The sequence below is a fragment of the Leishmania major genome, chromosome 29 (assembly GCF_000002725.2).
Source record: "Leishmania major strain Friedlin complete genome, chromosome 29".
In the NCBI taxonomy this organism is placed as follows: domain Eukaryota; phylum Euglenozoa; class Kinetoplastea; order Trypanosomatida; family Trypanosomatidae; genus Leishmania; species Leishmania major.
Window position 1 is genome coordinate 280,001 of NC_007270.2, and position 27,748 is coordinate 307,748.

The window sequence follows — 27,748 nt, forward strand, 5'->3', positions numbered from 1 at the left end:
GGCGGTTGCACTTGACCTAGATGCAGATGGAAACAAAGTGCCTCCCCTAACTTCGTGGCCAACTTGCATGTACACGCCGGTTATCCAGTCCGGGCCACGCATGTGAGGCAGAGGGCAGCCGAGGGAGCGCGCTGCGCTCTATTGCTGTCACGCCGCTGCCGTTTTTTCAGGGTGTGCTGCTTTGAAGGTGATGCATGCCTGGCGAGCCACGCACTTCCAGCTACAATCACGGCGTTGTGAAAACAAAAAAATCGCTGTCAAGCAGCCACACACGTCGCCAGCGGCAAGCCACTTTTGAGTCCCTTCACTGAATGGTGCGCTTCGTGCCACCCTCACCTTCGTCCTCCACGCGAAAGATGCGCACCACCGGGCCAACCGGCAGCGTGGCCGCGGCGCCGGCAGCACCACCGTCGCCGATGCCCCCCAGGCTCCGCTGCGCGCGCTCGTAGCGCAACTGCATGCAACGTTGGCGGTCTTGCACGGCGAAGTAACGCGGCAGCAGGTACGACACGGCCAGCCAACCAAACAAGCCGGCGCCGAAGACACACAGCACCACCTGCAGTTTGCGCAGCATCGACAGATTGTGCCTCAGGTCCCTCTGACGTTTTTCTCGCTGGTACTTGTCAACCCCCTGGTTCATAATCTGCTGCGCTCGCGCCGAGCTCTTCACATCAAACTTACGGCTTGTAGACTCGCTCACAAACTGGCGTGCCTTACACGCCTCTCTCTGACGTCTCTCCACCTCATCCAATGGGATGCCAAGCTCCTTCTCCGGATTTTGACGTGCAGCGCGAAGCAACCCCTGGACGCTGTCGGTGGTCGCTCGGGCCGACTTCACCGCATCGCCCGCAGATGACGAGCTGAAGCCGCCACTGCTGTGGCGACTAGCCATCCTCAGGGAAGGATGGGGAGAGAGCCCGGAGATGAGCAGAGTGGTACGGGTGAGCACGCAGCAAATGTGAGCAAGCGAAGGAAAAAGAGGCCGAGGACGTCAGCGGCACGGAAATGGAAACGCCTCGAAGTGCTGCTACTCGCGCGCACAAGCGCATACGCGGCCTGTGTTCTCCTGGCGCAGCCTCCCCTCTCTCTTGTCGTTGGAGCGCCGCCGTGCTGCTATCGCACCTGTGTATGCTTACACCGTAAGCCAAAGGCAAACACGGCAGTGTCCACACGTGCACAGAGGGGCGGGTGATAAGAGAAGAAGAGACAGAGAGACAGTCGCACACCACGGAAAGGTTGAAGGAAAGTGTGGGGGTCGCCGTGGTGTCAGGAAAGTTGTGACAGACCCCAGAGAGAGAAAGCGAGAGAAAGAAAGGATAAGAGACATGACCGTGTGTGTGTGTGTGTGTGTGTGTGTGTGTGTGTGTGTGATTTGCCACATATAAAGCAACGGTTGATGTCCTCCTCGACCTTTAGCCTCAGCCCCCTGCACTACATCTCGGCGCGACGCGCAAGTGCCAAATCCGCAACAGCGGAAAGAAGAGAGCCGAAGCACACAGACATGCAGAGAGAGAAGCTAGCAAGCAAGAACGTCATACAACCGAGGAGGAGTCATCAGTGGGAAGAGGGCGTGCGCGGCAAAATGTGGGCCAAGCGTGATCACCACGTAATCCACGTGCTCGCCCCCCCCCCCTCGTTCCATTCGTCTCTTGTTTTTCGTGTTCGAAGTGCTCAACAACTCTTAATCCAGAACCACAGGCATACAAACGCCACCATGGTCCTTCGCGACCATGGTGTACAGGTCGTTCCCCCATCCCCACCTTTCCAGTCAAGACACGCTGCCTGTGCGCTCTTGGTGCGTTGCACAGAGCACCACGCAGCATTCAGCTTCGCTATAAGTAAAGCCGACCGAGCACACCAACAGAACAAAGGAAAAAGAAGTAGGGGAGAGGGAGGAGGCAGAGACAGTCGCACACCGAGGCGAAGGAAATGAGAGAAGAAAAACGGTGAAGGCTAAAAAAAAGTGCATCTCCACCTCCCCGCCGCTGCCACACCACGCGCACGCACCGAGACGCTCACGCACGCGCGCACTGTCCCTTCCTTAGCCTCCCGCCCCATCCGCCCCTTTCTTTCTCCACCCTCTCGCTGTTTTGCCTTGACGCTACGCGCATAAAGATGCGCAGCCGTGGAACTCCTCACTTGCCACTTCCCCTTGCGTTTGGAGGGCTGCCAACACGACGTGTCTCTGTGCGTCCATGTGCGCATATGCGGGTGTACCTGTCCCCATCCCAGCAGCTGTCGTTGTAGATGGTGGGGGTGAGAGAAGGGAAGGGGGAGGGGGTGCCGCAAACATCGGTGAGGGTGCCCAGAGCGAAAACGACGAAGAAAGAACTGAGCCATGAAAGACAAGAGGGCGAAACGAGGAAGCCAGACACACCGACAAGAGCGCGACTCACATCGAGCCAAAGACGGAAGGCAGAGTGATGCGTCAACGGAGAACCAGTGACCGGGAAGAGAGAGGGAGGAGAAAGACGAAGAAAAAAAAGGGAGAGGAGACTTGGGCGCGTGCGTGTGCGTCTTCACCGGGTAAAGCGTGTCATTTCCTTTCGCACCAGGCAGGCAGAGCGAAAGAGAAAGAGAGAGAGGCTCGCGCGCGCACACACACACGCACGCACGCGCCCACCAGTGCTGTAGCCTTTCATTCTGCACACATGAGCGAGCGGCCTGCCACCGTGTACAAGAGGTAGGGTGGGGGAGGCCGCGGGAGGGGCACAGAGAGAAAGGTAATCGAGAAATAGCAAAGAGACATGCTGAAAGCTCGAACAGACATTCCCTCGCTTCCGGCCCCGCCATCACACATAAGCACCGGTACACACGCACTCAGAGATGCACCCTCCCAAAGAGAGAAGAAGAGCGCAAAGACGAACACGAGTGACCGCCACAGTTGGCAGAGTGTGTGTGTGGGGGGGGGGACGAAAAAAAAAATAAAAGAAAAAGGCAACACACATGTGAAAGCCCACAGTGATGGGGGGCACCACTTCCGCTCGATGAACCGCCCCTCCCGTCCACTCCCTTCCATTAGCTCTTCTCCCTTACCTCATGACGAAAGTGGGGGATCTCAGCGCGTGGTAATATCACGCGGTCCAGTCCCCACCACACTCTCTGTGAGGAAGCCAAGCAGCCCTCCCCTCCCTTATCCCTGACAAAATGCCGTACCACTTCTGGTGGTTACAGGGTCAAGCACCAGTGACGTAGGGAGTTCAGCAGCGATGTATCGCTGCTGATGTCGGCGGTCAGGTCCTGCATGGCGCGGCGTCGAGGCAACCCGCGACATTGAATATATTGCATGCCATCCACATGATAGGCAACGTGCCAACGTGACTCGAGCGTATCTCACCCGACCCTCGCATGGCCCACTGCTGGTGTGGGGAGCCTGCGCCACCCCGAGGGGGATGCACCAAGTGACGCCCGGCACGATGGGAGCGGCTGTGGGTTGGCCTGCGAGGCCGGGGTGGGTAGAGCATGAGGCGGGGGCCGTACTCGCCGGTGACCGAGTCGGCGCATGGCTGTAACGCGTGTGTCTACGGCTTCTTCGCACCACGCGATGGGGGCTCTGTGGGCAGGCCATGGGGGGAAGGGCCGAGTGGGGTTGAGCGCGCGTTTGCATGGCAGAGAATGGACATGCTGAAAAGCTAAACGATCGTTTCTCTCCTCCTCCTCCTCCAAATATACAGAAAGACAGGAACAGGCACACATGACGCGAGTCGATACACAAAACGAAGGAAAACACAAGGAGGTGGGGCGCATCGCGGGAGCGCCTCTCACACACGAACAAATTCAGGTGCGCAGGTGAATGGACGCCGCTCGGCGGCGGTGTCGAGTGATCTTAATAATAAGTGAAGTGAGGCGTGCTTCCTACGCACGACAACGGTGCCCCAAGCCTGTCCTCCCGACACACGATGCGCGCACATGCGAGGGAGAGAGTGAGAGAGATTCCCTGTATATCATCTCACGGAGAGCGACGAAGGCACTTGACAGGGCAAAAAGGATGTGGAGCTGCTCAGCACAGCAGAAATAAACCCCGTGCAGCTTGTGCGTGCGCGTGTGCTCAGACTCCTGGCGCTACCAATACACACTTCAGGCACTCACACGTGTGTGGCGGAGCGGGTGGGGAAACGCGAGAGGGGAAGACAAGCCGGAAAAGGGAGCCGCGCTCAACGCGAGAACGAACCTTGTTCTGAGGCTGTTCCGCCTGGACGCCCTCATCAGAATTTGTACATGTCGTCCTCGGCCACCACTTGCATTGCCATGGTCTGACACACTATCTGTTGCATGATCTTCGTCGCCACAGCCGTGTTCGGGCTCAGTTGGGCGGCCGTCAGAGGACGCCCGGTGATGGGGCAGACGGAGCCGTTCTGCTCCAGCCAGTTCATGATGGCCTCCTTTTCGTACGTCTGCCCGTACGGCGAGGAGACAGGGTTCTTCATGACGGCGCCAGTCAGTGCGCACAGCAGGTCGGCGTCCACGCCCTCGACACTGTCCTGCTTTGCACTCGGATTCACCTTGTGCCGGATTGGCGCGGCCGCCTTGTCGATAGAGATCTTGTTCTTCTTCTCCGGCCTCAGAGGCGGTATCTCGCTCAGCAGACGCGCGCCACCAGCCGGGGCAGCCGGTGCGGCCACTGGCACCTGCTGCACGGTCAGCTGTGAGATCATGGCAAGGAAGCAGCTGTCGATCCACTGAAATGTGGTCGAATCCTGCGCGATGAGGGTGTCGGCCGTGACACGACGGAACTGTCGATACCACGCCTCCGTGAAAGGCAGCCCGCAGCCGCCCACCTCCTTCTTCAGGAAAGCCTCAACGGTCGATCGCAGCGCCGCACTCGACAACTCTGGCAGCAGGTCGTCCATCGGATAGCTGGGCTCTTCGCCCATGGCATCGACGTTGCACATGAAGTGGAGGAGGTTGATGTACATAACCATCATTTGCCCTGACACACGCGCATCCGCCACAATGGGGCGGATGGACAGCTGGAAGAGGTCGTGGAAGAAGGTGCAGAAGATGCGCAGCTCCTGGCTCGCCTCCTCCATGTGGTACGCTGCGAAGGCGCCGAAGAGGAAAGATAGGCTGAGGGAGTGCAACAACTGTCCAGCGACGCGCGGCGCCTGGGCGGTCATCGTCTCATGCAGATTTGAGGCCAGCGACTGCACATACATCATCACCGTCCCGTCGAGTAACGTCGTGGAGAGAAGGATGTGCTGACGCCACTGTGTCGACTCCTTCGAAGAGAACTTGAAGATGTTCATGATGGTCTGCATCGTGTTGTTCACAGCGTTCTGAGCCAGCTGCGGTACCGTATCCGAGCTTGCGATGGCGTCGCCGAGCACGTCGCTCACCACCTGGATCGCCTGCAGACGCAGCATCAGGTTCAGCATGAAGTCCACCTTTTCCGTGAATTTGTTGCAACTGTGCTCCTCGATCTTTTCCCCAGCCCCGAAGAAGGCCTGCGGCTGGGTGAAGCCTAGCAGACCGCTAATGCAGTTGCACCGCAGCTCGAACTCGTACGGAGGCTCCTTCAGCAAGATAGCCAACAGCAGCTGAATCGCAAACTGCGTGTTGTGCTCCGCAAACTCGTGTACGGCCGCAGCCTTCAGATTGTAGTCCATCACGCGCATCAGCAGCACTAGTACGTGCTCTGACATGCGGCCTAGCTCTGAGTCAAACGGCATCGTACCCTCGTCTTTGATGGACTTCTCGAAGATACTCGTCATGTCCTCCAAGCACTCGAACACCACCGACCGCACCGGCTTGTGGAGGGAGAAGTTGTTCAGCAGCAAGCAGAACTTCGTCTTGCGGCGCAGCGGCACAGCCTTCACATCAGCGTTGTTCAAGTACTGCGCCACGACTACGCGAGAGACGCGGCGCACAGCCTCGCCGACGACGGCAGCATCGCCCCTGTAGAACCCGCCTGCATTTGAGATGTCACTCATTTGAATCCATTGGTCGAGCTTGGCATCGTCGACCGCGGCACCGCTCTGGATGTAGGCGTCCAGCTCACCAATGCTCGCCATGCTTGAGATGAGTGGGTTGGGCTGGGTTGGGGAAGGGGAGGGGGGGGGAATAGGGTAGGAGGAGCGGGATGACCGTATGCACACAGACCAGGCACGAAATAAGACAAACCGAAGCACAGGCGAGAAAGGCGGTCAGCCCTGCGCAGCTACCGGGTTCCGGGTATGACCAACAGCGGCAAGGCGCCGAAAAGAGGCGTTCGACAAGGGCGGTGCCTTTCCTGATTGAGGTGGGCTGTTGTCTGCGTAGGCAGTGGGGTATGTCTGTGTGTCTGTGTGTCTGTGTGTACACAAACGCGGACGTGTTGTCTATGACGGTGGCCAATGCTTCTCCCGCTCCGCCGCTTCCTTTTAGTTATCACTGTAAAGCACAGGAGAGGAGGGAGGAAGACGGACCTGCACACGATGCTGCACACACACACACACACAGAGAGAGGGAAGGCTGGCAAGTGAGGAGGGGTGGGGTGCTAAGTATTGGTCTATGTTTGCCTAAAGAAAGAAGAGCAGTTACGTCTGCAGAGGGAGGTAGGGAAAGATGAAGGAGCGAAAACAGACTGAGCGTGCGCACAGGTCCGCGCGTACGGTGGATGCGTGTGTGTGTGTGTGTGTGTGTGTGTTTGTGTGTATATGTATGCGCAGAGCGAATCGACACCAGCAACATCGCCGAGGGAGGCGGAAACGCACGCAGCAGCGGCAACCAAAAAAGGAAGAACAGGTACGATGGGCACGCGCGATGCGGAGAAGAGTGAAACATCGAGAGAGAGAGAGAGAGAGCAAGAGAGAAGTGCGAGTGTATGCCAGACGTGAATCCAATCCAGAGGAGGAGAAGGGGAGGGGAATGACAATTTGGCGTTTGCCCCCTTTACGGAGATGTGTGCTCGGACAGCTGATTGCTTCTCGTCTCTCATTTCTTTGGTTCCTATATATATATATATATATATATGTGTGTGTTTGTGTGCTCCGCGTCAGGGTGGTGCTGCCATCACTGGGATGGCGGTGAGGCAGCAAGAAAAGAAGGAAGTGAAGATGCACGGTGCGCCGGCCTATGTGGGTACGCGTCGGAATCCACACATGCCACTTTCTTGCGCACGCGCGTTGCCACATACATACATACTCGCACACTTGACTCCGACTCTCTTGCTCACCCACCCTGCGTCTTCACGTGTCGGTGATTTTCCATTCTATATCGGCCTTGTGTGATTGTCGCTGGCACGCACACTCATTCCGTCGGCAGCATCGCAAAGAAACCCCAAAGCGTGACGTCGAGACGCAAGCGCCCCGCGCGCCCTCTCTCACGCGTATTCGCCCACCGCAACAGACGCGAGACGCCGCTTCACTGGCCCTCTGCTGCGTCGCTCTCGCACTCTATTTTCTCCGCACACACACACACACACACACACACAGAGACAGAGAAAGAGACAGACCTGAATATGCACGCGCACAACATTCCACCGTCGTCACCCTTCTCCGCCCCCAATGCGACTCACGAAGAGGCGCGAGGGGCACGGCACAGCTACGCCAGTATCTCGCCCGTCTTTTGGCCTTCACTCTCCTGGAGTGCGCTTACGGAACGCTCAAGGTCTGTGTAGAGAGGCCGCTGCAGCAGCGGCATCGCAGTCCATTACGAGCACGGCGGTGTCGAGGAGGTCGAGGTTGTCGGCAGATAAGGCCGGGAGGCCGGCACAGGCTGTGACACGAAGAGTAGCGAGGTGCTACCGCTGTTCGACGAATCGAAGGCGGAGGTCTGCCCTAGTGCTGCCGCTGGAGCGGTGGGACCTGCAACAGGTGGGCAGCCTGAGTCAGTGCTGCTGCGCGATACGCTGTCCGCCACTTCCAAGGCGTTGGCACGGAACGCGCCATCGTCACGCTAGAGGAATCACATGTGCGTCGGAAAATCGCTCCGAGGAGGCGAAGTGCAGCCGCACCGTGTCGCTCGCGGCGGGAGGCGTGGTGCTGCCATCAGCGGTGTCGGTGCTGGCCCTAGACCTGCTGATAGACACGGGGGCTCACACCTCCGACATGAGACGGCGCAGGGCAGTGAAAGAAACAGACACGCCGCCTTTGCCTGCCTTCGCCTCCGCAGCATGGGCCGCGGTTCCTGTCGCTACCGTGTCTATTGCTGCTTGATCGGCGGCCGCCCGCGCACGTGGCGCCAGCTCATTGGTGGCAACCGTGGTGCCACTTTTGCGTGCAGCCTCGTCGTCCCGCTCCGCCTCCTCCCCCCACACCCCGATGCGGTCAACGCGCACCATCCGAATTGTCGCCGAGGTCACGCCGGAGAGCGTGTGCCACCACCAGTTCACCCACACCGCAGCTGCGGACACGCGGCCGTCGCTGCTCTGCCTCTGCGTGTTGGTAGCAGCCACCTCCTCGGCCTCCTTGCACTGCCGCTCTCGGCTGCGGTGGAGAGAGGTACGGCGGCTGCTGAAAGTCGACGCGAAGAGCGGCAGGTGGGCCGACGAGGCTGCTGCGGTGGAGGCGGAGGAAGCAGCGCCCGATCCCGCCTGCAACCGTTCCCACAACCGACGCACCGATCTCAGCGTAAGCACCCACCAGCCCTTTTCTGCGGCGCCGCCGCCGCCCTCCGGCGTCTCTCCGCCTGCCACGCGCTGAAGACCAGCAATGACGCTGCCGCTGCCGGAGTAGTACTGCCGGCAGTACGGCAGCACACGCATGTGGTGCGCCGCTGAAGCGGCTGCAGAAGGTGAGGGGCAGTCCCTGAGATCACTAGGCAGCACGGCGTCTATCATCTCAGCCGCCGCAGACGCGATGGTTGCTGAAGGGCCGCGAACGGTATTTGACAGACCGACCTTGGCGAGAGCTGCAGGTGTAGTGCCGCCCTTGAGAAGGCTGGACTCGTGCACCACCAGCACCAGGTTCGCGTGCCGTGAGAGAAAGCTGTCGCTTAGCTCCTGTATGAACTGCGGGGTGACAGGGACGCCGTCGTGCATGTACAGCAAGAATGTGATTCGGCGCCGTGTGAGGTTCGCTTGCGTGCAGGTGTGGAGCACAAGCTTGTGCTCCGTGTACTGGCGGCCAAGCGGGAAGGTGCGAATGATCATGCGCGGCAGGAACCATGTGTTGTTAAAGGACACACGCCGAATGCGCTCCGCGATGCGCTTCTCGACGTACTCCATCGGCAGCGGCCGCTCGATGTCGACGAAGAAGGGGAACGGGGCGTGCAGCGATAGCTCGCGCAGCACCGCCGTTGCCGCAGCGTACTCCTCAGCGATTCGCTCCTCAGCTGGTGCGGTGCAGTCACTGCCAATCGGGATGACCGTCATCGGCCGCCGTTGGTCGTCGTAGCCGAGGATCAAGTAGGAAGCCGAGGAGAGAAACACGTCGGTGCTGCTGAGCCGATGCTCCTCGCGACGCCGATCGGCGATCTCGGCCTGCTCGAAGTAGTCTGACGCCAAGTCGGCCGCCGCCTGCGTGCTCCACGTGTCCCTGTCGTCCGCGGCGGTCCGCGGCACACAAATCTCCTCCCACGGTGCAAACATCCTGAAAAGCGAGTTCGCGACAAGCTGCGACTCAAAGTCGATCCCGACCACGTTGAGCATAATGATGCTCGCGAGAAAAAGCCATGTGAGGAGGGACCAGTACGAGGAGAGCACATACGACATGGGCAAGTTCCACGCGCACCGTTGCTTCATCATGACGCTCTCCTTCAGGCTCAGCTTGTGCGCTTGTGTGTTGAGGAAGCGCCACATGTTCAGCGTCGTCGCGATGCGGGACCGCGTGGTGGACATCGGCAACTGTAGGTCAATGGCTGCGTTGAGCACGTACGTGTACCGAGGGTTTCGACCGGCAGACTCGGCTAGCACCTCGCGCAAGATCATGACACTCGCCCACGGCGACAGCGTGAGCGGGAGGGAGCTGACGAGAAAGCGCAGCTCCGCGGGTATATCGTTCGCACCGCCGTGCGGGTCGTTGCCCGCGCCTGCCCTCTTCGAACCAGGCCCCGCCTGCGCGTCCTCACCGTCTGCCTCCACCTCCTCCTCGGCAGCGCCACTGGCGCTGGTGTCACTTCTGACGTGACGACGCCGGCGTCTCCTAAAGCCCTCGCCATCTGCAGAGGCCCGCCGCTTCTCCCTGCGCTCAGCAAGCCGGCGGCATGTTGTCTCTGGGGCCTCGGCCACGTTCACCAGCAGAAAAATCTTGCGGCGGTATTCGTCTTGTATGTTCGGCACCGGCACATGCCGCGTCACGAAGGCGAAGAGCTCGGTGCTCACCACAATCGGCCGCTCCGAGTCGCTTGAGCTCTCGGCCACCTGCGCCTTGACCAGCTCTTCAATAAGTATGAGGAAGCGCTGCCGCAGCATCGGTGACACAGAGATCCGCGGCGGCCCAGCTGGAGCTGAGGCGGAGGCGCCATGACAAGGAGCAGCGGTCTTTGCTCTAGTGAAGCCGTCCTCGCCTGCTGCCTCAGAGGCAGCACTGGCGGCACCAAGGTCGACAGCAGCATCGCTGCGGGCGACAGAGCTAGTCTCAGAGTCTGGAGGGGAGGAGGGGGAGGAGAGAGGGGCACCGTCGCCATCCAGCCGAGCGTGATGGCAGCCTTGCGCCTCGATACTTCCCGTCATCACGGCAGAGAGGGTGCTGGAACTAGAAAGCTGCCGGAGCTGCTCCTGCACCTGCTGCTTCAGTCGCCGCTGGTCGCGGATAATAGCCTGCATCATCTCTTTCAGGGAGCGGTACGACGAGACGCACAGAGCCCACGGGCTCCCGTCCATCACGTGCAGCTCCTCCATCTGACCTCGTGCCGTCTGGTCGAAGAGGCTGTAGCTGCCAGCCGTGCTGTCAGCCGAGCCGCTGACAAACAACTTGGTCCCCAGCTCTGCCAAATAGAGCATGTCCTCCTGAGTGAAGGCGTGCCGGTCCCGCCGGGCCTTCTCCTCAAGAGCGGACACGACGTCGTTCAGCACTGATGTGTACAGATCCTCACTGCCACAGCCCTCCACCAACGGCAAAACCTGGCGCACCACCACCTGGAGGTTCATCGAGGACCGGTTCACGAGACCGCTCTTCTCCAGCGCGATCAGCGCCTCCGTGATGCTTCGGTCCACAAGGCGCTTGAAGTGCAACTCGCACGCCGCACTCGTCACCATCTCTCGCAGAAGCCACGTCGTCAACGCCGGTAGATGCGGGCTCGTCGCCGAAAGCTGCGACCGCTCGGCCAGCACGTACACGTGCTTCAGCACCTCGTCGCACAACGTGAGAAGGGCCTCGTAGACAGCGGAGGGAGGCGTAGGTGTATGGGCCGATCCACGAATTGCGGCGTCATCACCCTCGCATGACGTCGTGAGGCGCCTGCGCAGCTGAATTACCGCACTTGCCGCTTCGAAGGCGGCCATGGGCACCAGAAGTTTTGAGTTGGCAGGGCCCGGGGTGGAAGAAGCGGCAGAGGACGAGATCCACGCCGACGGCGGCGGTGCCGTGGACGCGGGCGGCACCTCTGCATTCGCGACCGAGGTGTAGCGTAGTAGCACAGAAAGAATAAGCACATGTAGCAAGACGAGCGCCTCATCGCGCGACGCGGCGCCGTCGCTCACGGGCGGAGACGGCGTCGATACGTAGGCCTTCAGCGCCTGAGAGAGCTTTAGAGGCTGCAGATACCGCACAGTCGCTCCCCAAAACTCGTCAGAGGGGATCGACGTTCCTGTGCCAGTCGAAGCGGCACCGATAGCAGCGATAGCAGAAATGTCGGCCATCGTCACCTCGACATGTCGCTCCTCCATACGCATGAGGATGAGCTGGATGTCCTCCATGGTCGGAGGAGGGATAAGAAACCTAGGCGTCCGTGCCGTGGACGACGTGGCGAGCCGCCGATCTGCGCCGGTAGTGTCACCAGGGAACAAATCACCTGCGGCAACGCCGCCACAGCCACCGCTCAGGGTGGCCGCGCAGACGCGCTGCTGTTGCTGCTGTGCCGACCACATGACAAGCAAAGCACGCAGCGACGGCGCACGTGCGTAGTAGTCGCGGTGTTCCATCGCAGCCGACTCCTCCTGCAGCCACTTGATACGGTTGTCCTCATCTGCATTCAGCAGCAGGCGCGCCACGTATGGGATCGTAGCGGGAAGCGACGCAGCTGGCGCGGCCAAAGCCGCCTCTGCGCTGGAGGCCTCCGCATATTCTTGTGCCGCTGTCAGGAGGTCGTTGCACGTCAGAACAACCGTCGTCTTCGTGCCCGTGACGCCCAACAACCGTCCATACAGCTCCTCACTGATGGTGGTGCGCAGCAGTCGCTCAACGCCTGCGAGCTTCAGCGCCCACAGAAAGTCGTCCCGCACCCGCCATATGCCCTCCTCCGCAGACGACGGCGAGGCAGACGTCGAGGGAGGCGCAGAGGACGAGGACGAGTAGGGGGGCAGCGCTGGGTAGAAGAGTGCACTGCAGCAGCACAGGCGATGCCCGCACGCGACCAGCCCGTGACTGCTGCCGCCGGCGCAGGGTGCCGCCACGGTGTTGTGTGAGGCGGGCAACACTCCCGAAGCGCAACGGCCCACACGACACTGCCGGCTGCGCAGCACAGAAAACGGCGAGCGACGATGGCTGCGGTACTCAGCGCTGTCAGCAGTGCCTCGCGGAGGCTCTGAAGGCGCCGCTGGAGGTCGCGAAACACCATGCCCTCGCCCATCACCGTCATCCTCCAGCGATGGAGGCCACGTGAAAGAGGAAGGGTAGTCGTATGTACCCAGGCCCTTGAAGCAAACGGAGATAGATGCGCCAGCGGTGATGGCGGGCCCTCGTGAAAGTCGGGTGCGATGAAGCATGGTCGTCTGGAGGATGCCTACTGCTGCTGCTTTGTGGGTGCTTCTATCCAGCACACCTCACAGACTCCCTCCGCGCGTGCGTTTGCGGTTATTTTCCTGGGCAAGGCATGCGCGTTGTGCATACCTGTGAAGGATGAGGAGGGAGAGATGTCTGCAAGGCGTACGTGCGTGCAAGTGCGCTAGAAGAAATGGGAGTAAACAACTCGCGCGTGCACATGCGTCAGTGGGGTAGGGGGATAACAATGGGAAAAGGACCGCCTCCCGCACACGCACACGCTCATCGCCGGAAGACGGTGGCGGTGAGAGTTGTGGGTCTGTGACTGTGCAAGACCGCCCCCCCCCCCGCTTCCGCGCCTCGTGGGATCCCTAATGAGGGTGCGTGCGGGTGCATGCATTCGCGAGAGAGGCGACGCACGCCAGAGGTGTAGCAGATGATACGAAAAGAAGAGAGGCATGATGTAGAAAAGACACACACACACACACACGAGAAAGGGCAACAACGTCGACACTGACGGTGCCTCCTCTCACACACTTCTATCCGCTGAGTCACCTGTGCGTGTGTGCAACGGCATGTGCCAGTGTACCACCTCGCTTGTTCGAGTTCGAGCGAAGAAGTTCGCTCGACGCGGGCGTTGCGTCTCCGCCACGCATGAATGCGGCTGCGCTGAGAGGCACCAGGCAATCCGACGGCGCCGAAATGTGGGCATACGGCTCTCCCCATGGCTTTCCCATCTTTCATGCCCTTCCTTTCGTGCTTATCCATTGTCACCATCTCTCGGCACACACTCCGCTTACAGGCTTCCCATCTCCAACCTATCCCCCGCCTTGTCACGCATCTCCCGCACATGCGCACACAAGGGAGGAGCAATGCATCACCACACACACAGAAGCACGCATACTTCGTTTACTAACGGGTCCGCTGAGACGGGCGATCGCCACCGTCTCCAGCCCCAGACTTGCCCGGTGCCATCCCAAAGCCAGTGCCAGTAGCTGCAGCGCCGCCGCCCAAGTTGAAGGCAGCCGGCGCAGCACCAGGGGCTGCAGGGCCCATGGATGGCGCGGAGGGGGGAGCACCAGTAGCAGCCGGTGCAATAGTGGCAGAAGGTGAAGCAGCCCCAAAACCCCCAGCCGTTGGCGCTGCCCCGAAACCGCCAGTGGCCGGGGCCAGACCTGCCGCTGGAGCGGCGCCAAACCCGCCCGTCGCTGGAGCCGATGTTGTTCCACCCACTGCTACGCCAAAGCCAACGCCACCCACCGTACCACCCCCTGCTGGTGCGACCGCAGCCGTTGCAGGGGCACCGAATCCCCCAGTGGTCGCCGCTCCAGCTGTACCAGCGGTGGAGGCTGCCCCGAAGACACCACCACCGGATGTCACACCGAAGCCTCCACCCAGCGCAGAGGTGGTGCCTGCCCCAAACCCGGTGATCGGCGCAGCGCCGCTCGTGGTGGTGACCGCAGCCAGTGCCGCAGCAGGCAGCTGTGGCTGCTGTGGGAGCGGAGGAATGTCGAAGTACGTCGACGGCGATGCCCGACGGAACAGAGCCAGGCCGTTGCGCTGTTGTTCGGTATCGGCGAAGAGCACGTCCGCCTCCGCTTGACCGTACTGGCGCGTGAAGAGTTTGCGGGCAATGTCGGTGCGACTGTGCAGATGCGCGGCCACACAGGAGGAGTCCCGGAGTTGGTTCAACTCGTACAAGAGGGCGGCGTTGATCTGAGCAATCGCGTCGTTCGGGATGGCGCTGCCGTTGTGGTGACCGTGACGACCACTCTCGCCGGCGCCGCGCAGCGGATGACCTGGAGGCACCAGTGTGGCCTCCAGCTCAGTGAGAGCGCTGCTAACGTGGTCCATGCGACGGCTCAACTCCTCGACCAAAGACACAAAAGGAGAGGCGGCACCGTTGCTCGCGGCGGGACGATATGCGCCACCACGGACGTGCATTCCACTGCCGGCCAGCGATGACGGCAGCCCTTGCTCCAGCAACGGTTCCCACACGTGCCGCTCGTAGTCGCGGATGTTGGCCTCCAACTTCTCGAGACGCTGTAGCTGACGACGCGCTTGCCCTTCATGCTGGTTGCAGTGCACCGCGACAAGATCGACGGCACGGTTGCCGCCACCCTTCAGTGCTGCCATCTGGGCAAGGAGTTTGCGATAACTGGAGGAAGACGCCGTGGCGGCAGAGCTCCCGGTGGCGCTGCTGGCGGTCACAGCGGCAGCCGGATCCGTACCATCGGACTCATTGAAGTACAAATACACCCTCTTGGCCGCGTCCCGCTCCGCGTGCATGAAACTGCGCAGCTCCATCAGGTGCTGCTGCAGCGGCTGCGGCAGTGCCTCGAAGCGGACCTGCTCCGTCACCTGAGAGAAGTCAATGTCGCGTGTCCAGCTGGTGGCATTGCCGGGACCCTTGATACCTGGGTATGGGTACTGCTGAGCCGTCGGTGCGACCGGGGCAGCAGAAACAGCCGTACTCCCGAACCCGCCCGTCATGCCAAAGCCACAACCGCGGCCGGCACCGAGGCCGGAGGTGGCTGTGGAACCAAAGCCGCTACTGCCTCCTGCCGTAGCGCCGGTGCCGAGACCTCCGCCCGCACCAAAGCCGCCAGCAGCAGGGGCAGCGCCAAAGCCGGGTTTTGCACCGAATCCTGTTGCCCCTGCAGCGCCGAAGCCGCCAGTTGTTGCGGTGGCCGTGGTCGTTGTAGCGCCGGTGCCAAAGCCTCCGAAGCCACGACCACCGCTTGCAGGAGCTGCTGCACCAGTTCCAGCCCCCGTCGATGGAGTTACGCCGAAGCCAGCCGTCGTTGCTGGCTTTGCTCCGAAACCGCCAGCACCTGCCCCCGTCCCAAAGCCGCCGAACGACATAACGACGATTTGCCACAGCTAAGCAGGTACAGCTAGCTCGACTTAGGAGTGTTCCGCAGTTCGCGCGCACTGTACTGTGATGCCGAGAGGCACGCAGACGGCTGAAATCAAACCCGAGCGGCTTCTGCCTCTATTGTGGTTTGGCAACGCACTCGTGCTGTCCGCAATCCGTCCCGCTCCCCTTGAGGGTTTCTATGACGTGCCAAATTCGATGGTGGTTTTCGTTGCTGCCTCTCTCATCCGCACAGGCCGCCGCCGTTACTTTGTGTCGTCAAGCGAGGAGTTGGTGTTTCTGTGTCTGTCTGTATATCTAAGTATCTGCGCAGAAGTGTACGTGCGTGTAGTTGTTGGTATGATGCTGCAACACATACGCAGGCGCCGTCAACAGAGAGAGGTAGGGGCTTGTGCACGGGCAGAGAGTGCGGGTGAAACACACGCGAGCTTCAGTTTTCTGTTGTCCTCCTCTGTCTCCCCGCATATGCCCTTCTGCTCAGCCGAGTCAAGCTCAACGACACCCACGCGCGCGCACTCTTTGCTGAATATCGCCACGGGCAACGGTAGAAGCAAGGATTTGACCTATGTGGAGTTACGCTGCCGCCGTTCCGCAGTCACAGTGTTGCGCGGACGGGAGGGAAAAGACGTGCAAACGCACAAGCACGACAGTGGGCGAAGGAGTTCAGCATAGAGCACACGGACCAAGAGAGGTCAGAAGGCGGGAGGTGGCGGGGCTTCGGCTAGGGGCCCTCCACACTCTGGTTTGTTGGAGCTCCCGCAATGCAGATGTCCGTGCTGCAGCAGCACGATGCAACACGGAGCATCGCGGCGCGAGAGTGAGCACTGGAGACATCCTGATGATATGGAGAGCGGCGGAGTGGGTCGTCAGATGCGAGGTGGCCCATGCTCCTCGAAAATGCCTCAACGATACCGAGACGGGCAGATGCGCTCTGTGGGCCCAGATGCTTGCGAGTTTAGGGTATCCACCATTGCTCTTGTAGGGTATGGGAGGCGAGGACAGTAAGAAGAGCATGGCCCGCGAGGAAGGTCACCCAAGCCGCCCCGCGTACAAAACTCTGCACGCCGCATCACGTTCGCACACACACACACGCATACTTTTATGCGCTCGCAGCGGGGGGAGAAAGAAGAAACACATACGCGCAGGAATGAGTGTGGCAAAGGCTAAGCAAGAGCTCATGCAGAACAAAAACGAGGCGCAGTGCGCGCCTGTGAAAGCCTTTGTGGTGCCTGTGCTGCTGCATCACCACCTGTGCACGCAGACAATCTAGCGGACAGCGGCAGAGTAGCCTCAAAGAGCCTCCCTCCCTCCCCCCTGTTCCCCCCACCCTCACCCCTCCTTTTCCGTACCTCCTCCCTCCCGGTATGGTGTGTGTGTGTGTGTGGTGTATGTATGCGTGCACATGTGTACGGGGAGGAGAGCGAAAAACTAAAAAAAGAGAACTAGACCCTTTCTGCTGATTGTCTAAGCGTGTATGTGTGCCGATGAATGACTCCGGAAAAAGGGTGGCGCGTTAGGCACCTCCATCTCGCTTCAGATTTCCGCTCGTGATGGCCCCACCACCACCACCACCAAACTCGGACAACGAGTGGGCAGTTCACGTGAAGAAGGAAGTGTGCCTACCCAGTCCAGCCCGCGCAACTTAGCAGCGCGTATCGGGCATCCCATGCGGCGCTTCTTCCTGCAGCGCTAGAGCGTCGTTCCTGCTCCGCCCACTGATGCCGGTAGTACTGCGCCAACCTTACCCGGTCCGTCTTCGCCTTGACAGGCAGCGTGCTCATCTGCCGCCCACTTGCCAGTCCAGCTCTCGGCTGTACCGTCATTCCGATAGGGGCGTGCATGACGGGAACAAGGCGGCCACTCGTGGGCTGCGCCCGCGCCGTCTGCTGGGCTTGCCGAGCAGCGTCGACCTGGCGAGCTTGACAGCACGACTGGGCAATCGTACGGCGATTGTACTCGCCATTATTCGTCACGGCAACGTGAGACGCACGCACGATGCGCACATCCTGTGCCTCTCGATACGGGTGCCGGCATTGCGCCGCGTCGAAGTTGCAGCGGACACATCCGGTGGCGATACGAGGAACACCTATGCCGCATGTTGGAACAAATACGGTCGATTTCGCTTTGGGAACAGCGCGCCGAACGGGTGACGGTACGGCACTGCGAGCAGCCCGATAGAACGGTTGAGCCGCTGAGCGATAGTGGCGCTCAGAAAACGGGTTCGCGCCTCCATCCTGAGCCTGCTCTTCAACGGCCGTGCCGTCCTGGCACAGTACCTCGCTGAAGTAGGGGGGATACTCACCTTCTGTACGGGCGAAAGCGGAGCCGTTAGAGGATGTGGCTCCATCGCTGCCGGGGACACAAGAGTCGCTGTCTTCCACCTTTCTCGACACGCGAGCGGCGGCTTCGCTCCACGGTGGCAGCAGCTGCGCAGCACCCTTGTCGCGCAAGGCGGCACCGGCGCTACCACGCTTGTCGCCCTCGGTGCGCACGCGGCACGCGGCTGCGGATGGGAGAGCGTGAAACGCGTCGAACGGCGTCTCCCTTGGCAATAGAGGCGCCGTCGAGGGAGATGTCGCGTCGGCGCGTGAGTGTGACGCTCGGCGCGGCAGTGCTGAGGATAGCATGAGTGCCTGATACTCGCGCATCCACTGTGCTAGACTGGTGCGCTCGGCGGCAGTGAGCTGAGCGTGCTCGTCAGCTGACGCTGCCGCTGCCTCAGAAGGTGTGGGCGACGATGCACCAGAGGCAAGAGTGACCGCACAGTCCTGCTTGGCGTCCGTCCCGCAGACAGATGACTCAGCATGGCTCCGCGAAGAGAGCACCGCACCAGAGTGGCGGTCGACAAAAAAGGCCTCCGCTGCCCCTGCAACGGTGTCTGCGACCAAGGTGCGCGATGGCGTAGACAACGAGGCAGTTGAGGAAGAGGGCGGCGGAGCAGCACCGGCGGCAGCAGCAGTGGCAGGAGAAGACAACGTGCACAGATGATTTGCGTCGCTGGTACTGCGCTTGCTCTCAGGAACGATGGAAGGCAGCGCTGGAGTCACCTGAGTGGTAGTCGCAGAAGCAGCGGTGGGAGTGTCAGCAGCGGACTCAGCGGGCGTGGTGACAACACGGTGGAACTGAGCCGTATCCGCCATCTCTGATGGAGCCGAGGGGGTGGAGGTGGCAGCCGAAAACCCGGACGCGCGACTCGGCTTCTTGACTGAGGAGATTGACGTAGATGTGGTGGAGGAGGCACTGCTGGTCGTGGAGAAGGGCAAAGAGTAGGCGCTGGTGTCCCCCATCATGGCTGCTATTGTCTTTTCATCGAAGCCCATCTGCTGCAGTGCTGCGCGCACAATGGTGGCATCCACGCCGCCTGCCACCACCCGACGCTCCAGGTACTCTGTGTAGGCCTCCTCAGCCGACGTCAGCATTGTGGGAAACAACAGAGGGAGGGAGATGGGTGTCCTAGGTGCGGGCGCTCGGACAGCGCGGTATGTCGTTTATGAGTAGAATAGATGCGCCCGATCGCGACTCGTTGGATGAGTGCAACGGCGGCGCTGATGTATGGCTAGGCTGTATGGACGCGATTGGGTGAGCCTGTGTGTGAGAATACTCTTCGTCCGCCGATCTATGGAGAGCGTCGTTGCGCGAAGGCAAAGACTTTACTTCTATGAGGCTTGAGCGCTTCAAGGCGTGCTACTCGTGCGCAGTGATGCAGAGGGGCACAGCCCTTTATATGCGCAGAGAAAATCGTGCTGTGCTGTCTTCTGCTTAGTCGCCTTGCCGCGGTGTTGGTGCCATGTGGAGAAAGTGTGCGAACAACGAGGCGAAAAACAACGCAGCAGGTAAACGTGAGTGGCCCCACCCTTCAGTGCCAAGGCTGCGGCAGCGTCGAGCACAGGACAACGTGAGAAGCACACCCTCCATGTTGAAGATATTTGGAGCATTTCCGTTGATGCGTCATGTAAAGCACCGCACACCCCCCCCCTCGACTCCCCGCCCTCTTTTCCGCTATCACACGCAACGATCGCGAAGGAGGGGGGGGAAGGGCAGCATCGTCGGTGCTGCACTCCCGTGCGGCAGTGCTCGCGCTACGCCGCTCTTCACTTCCGATGCACTCAGCCCCTGCCGCTAAGCTACACATGAAATGCGGGCCTCCTCCTCGCGTGTGCTCCCAGCTTGACCTGCCGTTGTTGATTTGTTTTCGACGGTGAGGGGAAGGTGCGTGTGTGTGTGTGTGTGTGTGTGTGTGTATGAATGATGTGAACGCGATACCTTCCACTGGTGATTAATGTCTGCGAAAATCGCGAAAGGAAAAGGGGCAAGCATGGGGCGCTTGGGCGGTAGAATCTGTGTGGCATTAGGGGCGACGCTTCAGAGCTCGCGCCGTTACGCGTCCTCCCAGTCTGCCTCGTCTTCCCACTCCTCAGCGCCTTTCGCGAGGTCGTCCGCCGCAGCGGCAGGGGCAGGGTCGACTGCGGCCTTCGCACTCGGCTCAGTGCCCTGCTGATGTCGCTGCTCCCGTGCCGCCTGCTTCCGGGCCTCCTCTTCTGACACCTCCCGCTCTGCCATGGCGTCCGTGAGGGCGAAGCTCTTCGCCAAGTGACGGATTCGCGAGAACAGCTCCCTCTCAAAGTCCCGCTTGTCGCGGCGGCTCCACGGCACGGCAGCGGCGAGGTCGTCCTCTTCATCAGCCTTGGCATCGTCCTCCCCCTCCGTGCCGGCCATGTCCTCGTCGTCCGCCTCGTCCTCCCACTCACTCTCCGCGTCGTCCTCGCCGAAAGCATTGTCATCCATCCCGACAATGCGGATGTCGCTCGCCGGGTCGCGCCTGGCGCGTCGCATTTCCTCACGCGAGTAGAAGTGCTGGGCGCTGTCCGCCTGCTGCAGGTACGCCATGAGCTCCGCCTCCTCGTCGTCGTCCTCGGCCTCCCACCCGTCCTCCATCATGTCGGCACGATCAGCCAGCAGGGCGGCGTACCCGTTGCGCGCAGTTCGAGGCATGGCAGGATTCGCCCGCACCGCGGGACCCTCACCGAGAATGCGATCCAGGACTGAGTCATCGGTGTTCATTCGGTCGTCCGCCGGCATCTCCACCTTCGATGGGCGCAGCAGCATCGACTGGAAGCGCTGCGCGTGCCGCTCCATAGCGCTCAGGTAGTCTCCCCCATCCCCCTCATCGTCATCCCGCTCGCCCTTGCGTCTGGTGAGTCCGTAATGGGCAGTAGCGTAGTGAGCAGCGAGTCGCGAGTGCATAGGGTCCACCACTACATCTCCGCCTTCGTCGAGCTCACCGCTATCTCTATCCCCCTCGGATGCATCAATGGAGGAGACCGGTGTGGCGTGGCCGGCCTCGCGGTACATGGCAATGCGGCGACTTCGCAGCTTCTCGCGCTCATTCGACATGTCCAGGTACTCGAGGGTCTTGATCATGATGCTCAGCTGCAAGTCCGCTGCATTCTCGTCGCCGGCATCCCGGATCGAACTGCCGTAGACGGCGCCGTCGCTGAAGTCGCCGTAGGCGGAAAAGGCCATCAGGAGTTCATCCCGCGCGTCCCCTTCCATCGCGGTGGCCAGGTGATAATTCAACGAGACATCTGTGGAGTCTGAGCTGGTGGAGCTGTCATCGTCGTCATCGTACGCGATGTCCGCCTCACGCTGCAGAAGTCCACGCACCAATTTAATGTACTGCTCTCGCTCCCGAATCTCCTCGGTGTTGGCCAGCATGGTGAGCGCCTCCTTTGCTTCCGAAACCGGTCGCGCTGAGCCCGCAAGTTTTGGTAAAGCGGCTGAAACCGTGGCAGCGGCGGCACCAGCACCAGCGGTGATGGTGGTAGCGGATGCGTGACTGTGTGCCGCGCCCTTAGCCTTGCCGCGCGGGAGCCTCTGCCGTGCCTTGACCTTCTCTTCGTCGAACAAGTTTTCTGCGCCTTTGCCAGTGGCGAAGGCGTCGTCTTCCTCCTCGTCACAGCTGCAGATCCGCAGACGTCGCGCAACACGCGACCACCACGACGGGCTGGTGCCCGCCTCAGACGCTGCACGCTCCGCGCGGTGCAAAGACGCATAAAGAAGAGAGCCGCCAAGGACTGCAGACACGCCAAGGGTCACCGCAGTCGCGCCGACAACAACAATGCGGCTGATCGAGCGGCCCACAGCACTGGTTGTGGAAGTCTGCCGCACCGCTGCAGCGTAGCCGTGTCCCAGCGTAACTGGTAAAGCCGGAGAGGAAGAAGCACTGAACATGATGATTGGAAGCACAAAACCGCTGCCAAGTTGCCGCTAGCGCTACTCCGCTTCGCGGATGATACGCCGTATCAAGGTCCTTACCCTTCCCTCTGCTGCTGCCGCGCAAAAGGCTGTTCAGTATCTCTGCGTGGCCACGCCACAGCACGCACGTGTGTCTCTGGAGGCGAGCACGTCTGCAGTGTCCACTGCGCTGAAGCGCTCGCTTACGCTGGCTGGTTGGAGGCGCTGTCCTTTACCTTGGGGAAGGGGGGGGTTCTTGTGTGCGGGTGTACGTGTGTCCGCCTCGAATGAAGTCTTCCACGAGACGTTCGGCCCGCCAGCGGCCTTGCATGAATTCCGCTTGGGCGTCTTGCGGTACCGGCACCTCGTTCTTTCGATCGAAGAGGAGAGAAAGGAGTTGCGTTGCTGAAGCAGCGTCAAGTAGTCTGTGCGGATGTCCGGGAGAGGGTGGGGGCTGCCTCTATGAATGTGGGATGAAGCCCGTGGAGCGAGTGGAAGCCGAGCTGGAGAGGGCAAAGATACGCCAAAGGAACAAGAATCATGAGCGAAGAGGCCCCGCAAGACCACTGCAGCTGGCTAACGTCGTTGCGTTACCCTGTTCTGCTCGTTCGCTTGTTGATCACGTTCACTGTGGACGTGGCCGCAGGCAGGGAGAATACGTGGATGCTGTTGAGATTCACAAAAACGGCACGAGGGTGATAGCAGTCGGCAGAGAGGAAGGGTGGAGAAGGCAAAGCGAGCGGACAGATGCTAACGTCATCAATGAGCCCCGCAACCGCAGGGAAGCATCTCGGTGGCCGAAGTACTTACCGTCGCCAGAAGCCTCACTTCCGTCAGCGCTGCCCTCCACACCAAGAGCGCGAACAGATATAAAGAAGCTAAGCAAGGCATAGTCACCATGCAGCTGCCGCCTCTCTGCTGCACCTCGTGGCTAAGCCATGAGAGTGCAAAGTTCGGGCGCGCGGGGCTTTAGCTTCCCCCTTCGGTTGAAGCTCAGCGTAAATGGGCGTGTGCTTGCGCGCAGGTATGCTTCACATGTGTGCACGCGCCGCACATGGGGTTTGTGAGCGCGTCGTTTCTCTTTCATTTTTTTCCGGCGCCGGAATCGGGAGGGAATCAGAGAGACGAAGAGTTTCCGTCGCGCCTTTGCACGCCTCCTCCGTGGCCACGCGTGCTGAGACCGGGCGAGAGAATAAACACGTGCACTCCCTCCTGCTGGTCGTGCGTCGCCTAGCGACTCGCTCGCGCTATCCATTGCACTCGCGCACGTTCCGCTTATCCACGTCTTGCTCGGCACACTTCTTCTGTGGCACTGCGGCCTCGAACTCACCTTCCTCCATGGTCAGAGCCTCCGTGCGTTCTCGCCCGAGGATCGCAGTCCGGCACAGCTACGTGGCAGTGTGGGGGACCCCCTGAATCTGATAACGAAGGATCGCCTTTTCCACGTCTACACCCAAAAGGTCCTGACGACGGTTTGTTGGTTGGGTGCAATCTCGTTGTGCGCATCGTATGCACATCATCCGGTCGACCAAGCTGACTAAGTGCCAGCCCGCGGGCACGTGCAACACAGCTGCGTTGGCGTGCACTTTAGCAGAGGAAAAGGCAGCTCCATGGCGTGTCGTCTTCCCGCGTGGCAAGCTTCCGCCCCTGTGAGCATCTCATTGTCTTGTCCCTCTCCCGGGTCACCCGCTGGACAGCCCTGTCTTCAGAGCTCTTTGAGGGTTCTTGCGACTGGTGCGGCTCCTCGGCGCGGAGAGGGCTGCCAGGATTTTCTCCGGTCCGTTAGCGCCTCTGCTGCCTAGTCCGCCCTTCACCTCTCAAGCAGTGCAAGAGGGCCTCTGAATTCGCCTGCTGCCGGACTCGGTGCGCCCAGCATGCTTGACAGCGGTGATCTCTGTCGGGGTGGTGGTGACTGGTGAAGCGATGAGCCTAAAACACTCGTTCCGTCGAGCTGGCGTGTCGTCTGCAGAAAGAGAGGGGAGGAGAGAGTGCACGGAGCGTGAGGGGCGTGTGTGTGTGTGTGTGTGTGTGTGCATTGCAGCTGCCATGCTGCGCGGGCAGAGGAGAGGATAGACCCAAGAAGTCATGCAGGCAAGGAGGGGGTTGGTGGGTTGTTGGATCATGAGAGCGTACACATCGTGGCCCTGCCCCCTGGACCCTCAGGAGACGGCATGACGCGTTTTCTCGACGGCGGCCACTTGCCCAGTCCGTGCAAGGCCCAGCAGCGTGTGAGCGACATCCAGCTTTTCTTCATCATCCGCAGAAACTGCAAGAACCATGAAAAATAGGGGTAACGGGGGAAGGGGGGTGGGGCCGACCCCTCCTCACCCCTCCCCCCCCTTCCACCATTGCAACACGCCTTTTGCCATGATGTGTGCTGCTGTCAGAAGCGCTTTGATACGGACATGAAAGCGAAAAGTGGAACCGACCACTGTGAAGGGAAAATAAATACGCAGTGGCTGCCGTGCAAAGTGGGCGAGAACGAGAGAGAGAGAGGGGTGAGAGGCAAGCAAGTCCATGTGATCGTATAAGCCTGTGCAAGCAGGAACAAGGGCGGGAGTGCTTGCGTTATGGGGATCTGAAAACGTTGCACCGAGAAGAGAAAAGGGACGATCGGCACACACAGCACAGCGCTAAAAACACACAGAAAAAAAAAACATGCAGAACAGAAGACACCGGTAAATCGTTGCACAACGGCTTTTCCTTCTGTTATGCGCATACGTGTTCATCGGGTCACTTCGTCACGCTTTGTGCCACGCCGCCCTGCCACAGACTTCGCCACACCCTCTCCCTCTCTTTTATTGTCAGCTCTATCGCGACTGCTAATCGACGTTCCACGAGCACGAGCACACAGACATACTCCTAGCCTCACCTCTCCGTGTGCGTGTGCCATTGAATGAGCTGGTGTGTGGATCTCACCATAAGCCGCTCGTGGGATCATCTCTCGCTCGGCTGTGAGAAAAGCGAGCCAGAGATGAGGAACGAGAGGGCTGAGAAAAGGTGTATAGGCGAAAAGGAGATGGGAAAGAGAGAAAACAAAAAAAACAAAAAAAAACATATAAAGCACAACGAAAAAGAAAAAAAGCAATGCAGGACTACAAAAGAGGAATATATATATATATATATATATGCGTATATATATGCGTATATATATATATGGGTTTTTTTGGGGTAACGTGTGCGTGTGTGCGAGCGCGCTTGTAGATGCACGTGCAACGCTGAGCATGCAGCGGTAGTGATGGATTTGACGGACGGAACGGCAGGAGGCGGAAGGAGGAAGGCCATGAGCTGGCAGACCCATCAATGACCCTCTTCCTTTTTTAGTGACTCTTCTTCATGCACTCTGTGGTCCATCTCCATGAAAACACAGACACGCGCGCACACGGATACACACACATCTAAAAGTAGACGTGCACCCATCTCATGGTTTTGTCTGTGAAGCTTGATCCCTCGCTGCTTTTCGCAGCCTCCTTTTCCGTTTTACTTTAGGTGCGGGTGTGGTGTGGTGTGGTGTGTGTGTGTGTGTGCTCACCTCCGGGGGAAGGGGGTGGCGAAGACGATACACACACACACACACCACACCACACCACACCCGCACTCAAAAACGAGGACACAAACGAAGGGGGGTTGCGTTTGCCTACAAGAGAGAAAGAGGAGGAGAGAGCGCTGCTGCTGATATAGAAAGACATCGAAACAAGCAAAAAACGAAAGAGACGGAGAGACGGAGAGAGTTTCGTGAAGCATCCGGGGAAATGACAAAAAAAAAAGGAAGGCAACAAGCACGTTTAGGAAACATCCGAAGCCACACGTACATGCCGCGACAGAAGCGGGGATAGGCGGAAAGGCCGTGACGGTTTCGGTGTGCAAAGGGCCCGGCGGAAGGGGAATGGATCGCTCTGATGGCTACTCCTGCGCGGGTATGCCAGCAACGCCGCCACTCTCAATTTTGCACTCATTGTTGCCGCGCTGGATCAAGAAGTAGCCTTTGTCACCCCAGTCGGTGTTCCAGCTGTTGGCAACCTTCCAGTACGGGACACCGTCTTGGGTTCCCCAACCGACCAGTTTTACAGCGTGTCCGCCGAGAAATTCACCAAGGACGTGCTTGTACACTCCACTCTTGTAGCCGACGAAGTCAGAGTACACCTGCATGGTCAACTCCAAGGGGCCGTTGGTCATGAGCTCAATCATGAGCTCCTTCTCGCCCTTGACGGAGTAAGATGTGCTGCCCTTGTACTTGACCAGATCCATCTCGCTTCTCTCACAGGTGGTATTGCATTTAGGGGTATCGTAGATGGTGCTCGGGCAGGGCGGGTACTTCTCGCTGTTCCCGTGATGGCTGCATGGGTCAAAGGGGTAGGGCTGGCAGTCCTCAGTCGCTATGCCTACCCACACCCACCATAGCCACGCTACCGTCGGAATGCCGCCGTGGCAGCCAAGGCCGCATATGAAGCAGCAGGAGAGAAGGTTGCTGGTCGACATGCGGCGATCCGGAACGCCACCGAAGGTGCAGTAGCGGTCCGAAATAGCCTCCACCGCCGCGATGGCCCAGCACGAGCCGCAGTTCGATTGGTCACGAATCTCGCTGATCGTCAAGCACATGGGCCAATGCTCGGCGGCGTCGAAGAACTCTGGCAGGTCTTGCTGCAGTTCCTCCACAGAGAAGTTGCGGGGAGGGACAGCCTCGGTGCTCATGTCGGTCACACCCATCAGCTTGCGCACCTCCCCGAGGCTCTTGCCCGTGACCAGGTAGCCATTATCGGCCGAGGCGGTCCACTGACCCTTCGCCTTTGAGTTGACCTCCGCCACAAAACTCTTGCCGAGAAGCGGAAAGTCACTCGGCTTGGCGTAGAGGCCGCTCACCGTGGTGGCCAGCAGCAGGGCGAACACGGCCACCAGGCACAGCGCAGACTTGGCGCGGAGGGCCATGGTACGCGTCACAGCACACAATCAAGAAGAGTACCGAGAGAATGAAAGTAGGAACAGCAGGAAGGAGAGGGGCGCGGAGAAGAAAGGGAAGGGAGGCGAGAGGGGTCGAAAGCACCGCTAAACGAAAAAGGCACACTAAAGGAATACAGATGACTGCTAACAGGGCGTGACCTTGGAGGGAGAGATACAGGAAAGAAGGAGGGGGAGGGCTAACCCTGTGTGCGAGTATGTTGTAAGCAAAGGAAAGTGGCAAAGCACTTGGCACCGCAACCGCAGCGGCAATGCGAAAAGATGCGGCCAGGTCGAAAGGCAGTGATGGATGCAAGAGGTGAGTGTCGTGGTGGACGCGCCGCCCATGCAGGGTGTATTCAGCATTCGCGCGATAAGAAAGGCGAGGGAGACGGGAAGAGTGCGCGAGGCGGCAAGAGAGATGCTAAAGAGGCAGGCGGGTCTACTTGTTGACCTCCACCATCCCATGAGACACCCGCAGCTCGGAAAGCCGGATAACAGGAGAAACCGAAGCGAGCACGACGGTGAGGGCTTGCAGAGTCTGCGCCTCTCTACCGTCCTTGCATGTCCACTTTGCACGGCACACTTCCCAGGAGGGAGTAATGACTGTGAACACGACGGCGGGCACATTGCAAGGGGCGTTTGATCGTGGCGAGTCGCGGTTTCCACTCGCTGTGCAGGTTTCACGTTTTGGAAAGGGTGGTTGGGCAAGAGTGGGCGTGCAGCGATGTGAGCACCGTTTTTCTTTTCTCACGCACGCGAGCACTGCAGCTGTCCGCGCTATGAGCAACGGTGTCCTTGGCAGCCACTCTGCAAGCAACGCTCCTCCTCCCCCCTCCTCCTACTTGCACTTAAGCGCTTAAAGAGCGATCGCCTACGCGGACAGACACGCACGCAGACAGCAGAAAGACAATCAAGGTCG

At 60.1% G+C, this 27,748-nt stretch overlaps 7 protein-coding genes across 7 annotated transcripts; all 7 read right to left on the minus strand.

The window, feature by feature from the left end:
* Positions 1–304: 304 nt before the first annotated feature.
* On the minus strand, positions 305–892 carry LMJF_29_0770 (conserved hypothetical protein; the record flags this gene model as incomplete). Its single annotated transcript, XM_003722103.1, has 1 exon — positions 305–892. One exon carries the CDS (start codon positions 890–892, stop codon positions 305–307), a length of 588 nt encoding a protein of 195 aa, XP_003722151.1.
* A 3,313-nt stretch (positions 893–4,205) lies between these two features.
* Positions 4,206–6,011, minus strand: LMJF_29_0780 (putative U-box domain protein; the record flags this gene model as incomplete). The annotated part of the gene is made up of 1 exon (XM_003722104.1): positions 4,206–6,011. One exon carries the CDS (start codon positions 6,009–6,011, stop codon positions 4,206–4,208), a length of 1,806 nt encoding a protein of 601 aa, XP_003722152.1.
* Positions 6,012–8,014: 2,003 nt separating this feature from the next.
* Positions 8,015–12,784, minus strand: LMJF_29_0790 (conserved hypothetical protein; the record flags this gene model as incomplete). Its single annotated transcript, XM_003722105.1, has 1 exon — positions 8,015–12,784. One exon carries the CDS (start codon positions 12,782–12,784, stop codon positions 8,015–8,017), a length of 4,770 nt encoding a protein of 1,589 aa, XP_003722153.1.
* A 907-nt stretch (positions 12,785–13,691) lies between these two features.
* Positions 13,692–15,644, minus strand: LMJF_29_0800 (conserved hypothetical protein; the record flags this gene model as incomplete). The annotated part of the gene is made up of 1 exon (XM_003722106.1): positions 13,692–15,644. The coding sequence occupies one exon, from the start codon at positions 15,642–15,644 to the stop codon at positions 13,692–13,694; it is 1,953 nt and encodes a 650-aa protein (XP_003722154.1).
* A 1,632-nt stretch (positions 15,645–17,276) lies between these two features.
* On the minus strand, positions 17,277–19,076 carry LMJF_29_0805 (conserved hypothetical protein; the record flags this gene model as incomplete). The annotated part of the gene is made up of 1 exon (XM_003722107.1): positions 17,277–19,076. The coding sequence occupies one exon, from the start codon at positions 19,074–19,076 to the stop codon at positions 17,277–17,279; it is 1,800 nt and encodes a 599-aa protein (XP_003722155.1).
* Positions 19,077–20,034: 958 nt separating this feature from the next.
* Positions 20,035–21,888, minus strand: LMJF_29_0810 (conserved hypothetical protein; the record flags this gene model as incomplete). Its single annotated transcript, XM_003722108.1, has 1 exon — positions 20,035–21,888. The coding sequence occupies one exon, from the start codon at positions 21,886–21,888 to the stop codon at positions 20,035–20,037; it is 1,854 nt and encodes a 617-aa protein (XP_003722156.1).
* Positions 21,889–25,794: 3,906 nt separating this feature from the next.
* Positions 25,795–26,817, minus strand: LMJF_29_0820 (cysteine peptidase C (CPC); the record flags this gene model as incomplete). Its single annotated transcript, XM_003722109.1, has 1 exon — positions 25,795–26,817. One exon carries the CDS (start codon positions 26,815–26,817, stop codon positions 25,795–25,797), a length of 1,023 nt encoding a protein of 340 aa, XP_003722157.1.
* Positions 26,818–27,748: the final 931 nt, after the last annotated feature.